At 30.3% G+C, this 7,222-nt stretch overlaps 1 protein-coding gene and 1 non-coding gene across 2 annotated transcripts; both read left to right on the forward strand.

Annotated features, from left to right (window-relative positions):
• Window positions 1-265: 265 nt before the first annotated feature.
• On the forward strand, window positions 266-337 carry Trnae-uuc. Its single transcript has one exon. It is a non-coding gene; the product is annotated as a tRNA-Glu (tRNA).
• A 2,044-nt stretch (window positions 338-2,381) lies between these two features.
• Window positions 2,382-6,956, forward strand: LOC123300194 (SET domain-containing protein SmydA-8-like). The gene is made up of 7 exons (XM_044882715.1): window positions 2,382-2,685; window positions 4,463-4,732; window positions 4,792-5,043; window positions 5,125-5,435; window positions 5,885-6,255; window positions 6,314-6,432; window positions 6,739-6,956. The coding sequence occupies exons 1-7, from the start codon at window positions 2,542-2,544 to the stop codon at window positions 6,892-6,894; spliced, it is 1,623 nt and encodes a 540-aa protein (XP_044738650.1). The 5' UTR covers window positions 2,382-2,541; the 3' UTR covers window positions 6,895-6,956.
• The last annotated feature ends 266 nt before the right edge of the window (window positions 6,957-7,222 follow it).

The following is a 7,222-nucleotide window of genomic DNA, read 5'->3' on the forward strand; positions in this document are numbered from 1 at the left end:
TGGGGCGGATTTAGTGTGGCCTATCCGTTTAAAAAGTCCTGCCAAAAAATTGGAGAGTAAAATTTTCCAAATAAAGCCCAGACATAGTTCATTTCAACGAATATTTATTTGGTACCCGAATACAGTCAAAACTTTGGTTTAGCGGCAGTCAGATCATTGTATACCGGTGAAACATTTCTGTATAAAAATAAACAAAAGTATTTGTCAGTGCGATACATTTGTGCGACAAGAAATCAGTTTTTAATAATTCAGTCTACAACACATATCCGATATGGTCTAGTGGCTAGGATACCTGGCTTTCACCCAGGAGGCTCGGGTTCGATTCCCGGTATCGGAAATTTAATTTTTATACCTATTGATAATTTTTTAGATCTATAGGAACTTTTGGAGGACCAACATGATGTAATTATGAGTGTTTTTAAGTAATAAATACATAATTTTAAATTGAAAAAATTACTTTCATCTATTACATTGAATAACTGTGATGGAAATTTATCGGGAACTTGAACAGTGAGTAAAAACACTCATGAGTACTTCATGTGGTTTTCTCCAAAAGTACCTACAGATACAAAAAATTATCAACAGGTATTAATTACAAAAAAAATTTCCGATACCGGGAATCGGACCCGCGCCTCCTGGGTGAAAGCCCGGTATCCTAGCCACTAGACCATATCGGATATATGTCAATACTGAATTGTTAAAAACTCAATCTACTATCCTTTGCAAACAGCATGCGGAGTTACGCTTTTACCAACTGATCCATTGGACATTTAAATTTATTAAAATTGTTACGATTTCCGTTTAGATTGGTAATGCCTTTGGCGTGATATGCAGGTACTACTGCTTTACAAATGAGAAACGTAATTAGCGACGCTAATCGTACATACGATATGATAAAGTTTGTTAAACTCTTTAGTTGATAACAGAGTATACATATTTTCAGTTAGATGGTCAGCTATTTTGTCATAACGTTTCTAAAAAATATTTTATTGTGGTAGGGAACATTCGAACGTAAGCGATTGTGTAGGATTGTAACAATACATAGAATATGAAGTCAGTAGATAAACGAAAAATCACACGAAATAATACTGAAATAGAATACTCAAACAACAATTCAAAAGCTATTTTAAAAATAACTTAGAACTAGACTTATTTAAAGCAAGTTACTCTGTTGACAGCGCGTCGACACACAATATTATTTTATGATTTTTCTCGCTGTTGCAGCATCTAGTACGTGGCTTCTTTTTTACATGCTTTATAAAATGTTTAAAATGTTGTTTAGCTATGCCGTTAATTATGAAGTCTTGGAAATTTTATATTTGGAAAATTAAATAAAATTGTTTTTAAGTACGGCAGAAATTGCGAATATAGATTCGGCAAATATTTAGTTTACGCACATGCACTCGAAAATCTTTATCCCCAAAATTATATAACATTTAAAAAAAGAATTGAAATATGTACATATATTTTACTTGTGTAAAACAATCCCTACCCCTATTTCGAATGTTCTGGAAGGGAGATAAGTGAGAGCAAGAGAGGTGGAGAATAAAACGGGCTGGTCTTTACTTTTGCGTATCAAGCTAGTATAAATATAACTAGATTCTTTTAATCTTCCTTATAAATAGTAGGGAGTGTTAGACCAAAAAAACTACCGGCACTTTTTTGCGGTAAATTATTTTGAAATAATAATAGGAGTCGGACTTTCTAGGAGGAACGGAGGAAAAATCTCAAACTTTATTCATATCAATCCAGAAAACCTCATACATAAATAACTAAGATTCATTTCGTAAATGATACAAGAGATCGAAAAACTTTTGGACCTTTTTTATTTGCAATTGCCTATTTGTAGCATTTTTTAATTCCTACTACTAATATGCATTATTTGTATTAACACGAATTCGGTATTAGTTCTCTTTTTATGCACTGATTCACTTGAAAAATAATGCTCATTTGTAGAGTCAGCCGAGCAAAATAAAATTAACTTTTGTCTTTAAATTTTCTTTACAAATAAATCACCAATAGATTTTACGCCCTTTAAAGGGACAAAAAATAAATCGCTTGCGTGTTCCTTTGATGTAACGAGCTCCCGGTCTAAAACTTTTATAGAAAAAAGAATTGGTCGCATTTCTATTTAAAATTACAAAAAGAAAAACAATTGAATATAAATTTAGCAAATGTATTTTACGTTTTCATAGTAAATATACCTGTTTGTATTCATTCGAAACGATTGTTCTTAAACAAAGAGATGTGTACTAAATGTATAGGATTTACAGTTAATGCGTGCTTTGTTTAGAATAAACGATAAAAATAAAATATATTCTTTTAAAATTCTAAATTTAAAATCGAATACACACAAATTATAATATACTTAAATTTATCTATCAGCGTGGCGAGAACTCAGACGACACATCATAAAATACATAGAGGAGGTTTTTATTTTCATAAATTACCAATAAAATAGTATTTTTTATTATTTTTTAATTATTTCAATATAATTTTTACAATTAAAAAACAAAAAAAGAAATAAATATATAAAAATCAATGCCGGTTACAAGTAATATTTGTGCAGTGTGTTCAATTACAGCGAAACAACGATGTGCCGGTTGTTTTAATGTATTTTATTGTTCACGTGATCATCAAAAACAACATTGGAAAATACATAAAAGCTTATGTAGACCAATTAAGGTTTTTATTTTATTTTTTATTCTTTTTATTAAATTAAGTAAACTTAATGCAAAAAGTGATTATTATTTTAGTTTTAAAATCACATTTTTTTTCATTTACGCGGTGTTGATTTCTTGTCTGTCTGGCTAGCTTTCTGTTAGATACAAATATTCTATTTCAAAAGTAAGGTTCTTATTCGAAGAGAGCACAAAATCGCAGGACATGCGCAAAATGCAAGGAATTTTCTAATGTTTTAAAACCTGTCGAGCAAACAACAAAATAAACCTTATATTCATAGTTTTTGGGTCAAGCTTACCTTTGAATATGATTGCCATGGAAATTTTCATGAAAATTACCCCTCCCTCCGTGTATTTTACCAGGGTAAACGTGAAAAAGTGTTACAAAAAAATTGAGAAAATTCGAAAATATTTTTTGTCTCGTACATTGATAAAAAATGCGATCAGAATTATGGTATTCAAGATATCAACCTTATAGAACTGAAACTCGAATCCAAAAAAATTGCAAGTCGAATATTTGCTAACCATATGACGGACATTCAAATGGACGCAATTTTTGTAATATATGGGTCTAAATCGAATACAATTTTCATGGAAATCAGATAATTATTTCTACATTGATAAAAACGTGGGTTTAAGTTAATTTATATAAAACGATGCCGTGGACTAAAATGTGATCAGATTTAAGGCTCTTAAGATATCAACCCTATACAGCTCGAATTCAGAGAAATTACTAGTCGAATATTTTACAAACCATAAGTCAGGCATATTCTATATTCTATGAATATTTTGATACGAAAAAAAAATACTTGGGCATTAATCGAACTCATGGCCTCTGTAAATTTGATTCTAACTCAGTGCACTGTTGCTAAACCACCGGTAGCAAAACCAACCTGCAAAACTGCCGAGTATTTTAATATTTGCGATATTCTTAATATTTGCGACTAGGCAAATTATTGTGTTATTATAATATTTTATCACGCGGGCGGAAATAAACTTCTTAGATTTAACGTTACTCATTAATGAAATAAATGAACTAAATTGGAACAATGCGTCCTGAACTTGTTTCTCCTAAATAATAATAATTTTAGTTATATACAAAAATATGAATAGATTTTATAAATATTTTTAATCAATAACAAAGTATTGAAAATCAATAATTTATTATTTATTAGTAATTTTTGACGCAGTGCCAATAAATTTTTCTTTTAACACATTCAAGATCATTGATTAAAAAAAAAACTAAGTTCACTTAAACTCATGTTTTTGTATTTTGCAATATTTTTAATATTTAAGCACATGTAGGTACTTAAATTTTGCGTTGGAGTGTATGATTTTTTAAATATTTTTTAATGTTATCCTACACTTAATATATTTAACATAAAATGATCAAAAACATTTTAATTTAAATATTTGGTCTATTATTGCAATTTTGGTGTGTTTGTTTATTTAAATATAATAAATATTAAAGAATTTATAATTGAAGTCGAGTTTATTTCCATTTCAAATAAAATTCAGTTTTTTATCTGATAAATATGTAATTACCTTTTGTTATCTGAAATACAATATAAGCCTCATTTGAAGCTGACTGACTGATCGACTCACTCACTGATCTTTACAAATTCTAAAGAACTTCTAGACATGATAGAAAGGTGCGGTCTTCGGCACTCGACGAGAAACTGCTTGAAGACTAAGGAAAAAATCGAAATCAAACTACAAGTTTTTTATTGCAACTAACAAACTTCTACTTTTTTTGAATTTATTGATTTCCAAAATTTTAGATTTGCGAAGATGCGGTGCTAGGACGATATTTAGCTGCAACTCGTCCCATAAAAGCTGGTGATGTGGTTTTCAAAGAAAGTCCCCTCGTAAAAGGACCTGCTCAAATAACTGGACCAATTTGTTTGGGATGTGGTAAAGAGATTACTGGTCCCGATGATAGTGTTCCATGTTCAAAATGTGGATGGCCAATGTGTAAAGATGGCGATAATTGTGAGAATTCCGAAACACATAAAGCTGAATGTACTTTCACTCAAAAAAGAGGTTTCAAAGTAAGTTGAATATATTTTCGTAAACAATTTTTGTATTTAACCTTTTTTGTTCTTTCTAGGTTTCCATACAAAATTTTGCAAGCCCACACCCGAGCTACCAGTGTTTGACTATATTACGTTGTTTATATTTACGAGATCACGAACCAGAGAAGTGGGAAAAATTGATAAAGTTAGAATCTCATAACAAAATTAGAGTGAATACTGAGCAATATGAACGAGACTGTGTTTCAGCAAAATTTATTCAGAAGTTTTTTAAACTGGAAAAAGAATTTACGGAAGATGAAATATTAAAAGTAGCTGGTATTGTTCAAGTAAGTTTTCGGCAAACAATCAATCGAAATTCTGGAAAAGTTATTAATTCTGAAAAAGTTTATAATATTTCTTTATTCTAGGTTAACGGACATGAAGTACCCTTAACCGAACCTGCGCATATTGCTATTTATGAAGCGTGTTCCATGCTTGAACATGATTGTCGAGCAAATTGTTGTAAAAGTTTTTCATCAACAGGCGATGTTTTAGTAATTGCTGGGCAGGATATAAAAGCGGACGAGCATATAAGTATTTGTTATGTCGATCCGTTATGGGGTACAGCAAATCGGCGGCACTTTTTATTGGAAACGAAATATTTTAAATGTAATTGTGCACGCTGCAATGATCCAACAGAATTCGGAACAATGTTTAACGCGATTAAATGCAAAGAAAAGTAATCTATTACTACATTTAAAAAAAAATCATATTTATGTGCTTGGTGGGATCTCACAAATTCCAGGTGATTTAAAAATGGTGTAACTTTAAATTTCTTACATCGGGAATATTGTAAAATTCAGGGGTCTTAATTTGATATCTCTTATACGCAGACTAATATATTTAGATCGATTGAAAATTACCATTCATTTTGATATTATTTTGAATTGATAAAATATTATCTTTTTCTGTTTTAAAGTTATATCTTTGTAAGCATATAACTCGTTTTTTCTTAGCTTATATAGCAATTTTAATTTTTTGTTCGGACCAGCTTATAAGATTAATTTAATTCTAAATATTTGTGATTTGGAGTCAAAATTGCAGTACTTATTCGTACCCCACCAAGCATTGTTTCAGTTTTGCAAGAATTGTACCAAGAATTTGTTAAAATTTTTTTTTTTTTTGTAGAGATTGTGAAGGTTACCTTCTACCAAAAACCTTTATTGAGCAAAAGGATACGGAAGACGAACCGAAATGGTATTGTAGTAAATGTTTCAGATCTCAGGATGGAGCTTCGATTCACAAATTAATGGATCATATTGGGAAAGATTTGGAAGCTATGGAAAAAGGTGATGTGGAATCGTGTCAGAAATTTTTAGAGCATTATGGAAAATATTTGCACAGTAATCATTATTACATGACCGATGTACGGTTGGCGTTGGCTCAATTGATCGGCCAAAAAACAAAAAATGGACTTACTGAAGTACCTGATGAACTATTAGATGACAAAGCTAAACTTTGTCAGAAAGTTAATAAATTGATTAAAATTTTAGCACCAGGTAGAAGAGTTTGTTAATGATTAAATGTTCGATTAGTAAGATTTTTATTAATTTGCAGCGGAGTTTCGAATTCAAGGTATGCTTCTTTTCGAATTACATGCTGCTGTTGCTGAAATTGGACGAAGGCGTGCAACAAAAGGACAAGTTGGGCCAGAAACACTAGAAGCAATGTTATTGGTAAAAAATATTTCCGAGGTCTAAGCCCACAATAGATCGAGATATCTATGATTCTTCTTGTCTGCCGTTTGGAGAAAACCTGAAGATAAACAAACTGAACTCTAATTGTCGAAAAGGTTGAAAATACACGATCTTCAAAAACTCGACATTATAGCCAAGGTTAAAACTTCATACCTTTTACTATCAAATTTACCTTTATCACTTCTCAAAATGGCAGAAAGAAATTATCATAGAAAATTCGCTTCATAATGGACTCACGGTCTACTATTAATTTTTTAAACACTAAATTTGTCTATATTTTTTAAGGAATCAAAGAACATATTAGCAGAAGCTATTGAATTATTAAAACATGAGCCAGATATAATGCCAGAAGGTAAAATTAAGTTACAAGCAAGAAAGAATTTAGCTGATTTGGAGAAATTAATTCGAACATTACATCAAAATGTTGGCGATATGCCGTAATTTTTTTGTTTGTTTAATAATATTATTGTATGTTGTGCTGCCAATTTTCGAGATTAAAATTAAAAGACCATTGTATTTTATGTTATATATATTTTATTCGCAATATTTTTAAACTGTAGTTCTAAATAAATTCTGTAATAAGTTTTATAAGAATGGATTTTGTATTTATAAAATATATGCAACTTAATGAACTAAGTATTTAATTTTATGAACACACAGGTGGCGACACTAAACACGATAGAGTATATGATTTTCCAACTTTCATTTTTTGACACCAGATAGCAGGAAAGGTATTGAATTGTTTTAAAGAGATTTTTCAATTGGATTA

This window comes from Chrysoperla carnea, chromosome 5 (assembly GCF_905475395.1).
Source record: "Chrysoperla carnea chromosome 5, inChrCarn1.1, whole genome shotgun sequence".
NCBI classification, from domain to species: Eukaryota; Metazoa; Arthropoda; class Insecta; order Neuroptera; family Chrysopidae; genus Chrysoperla; species Chrysoperla carnea.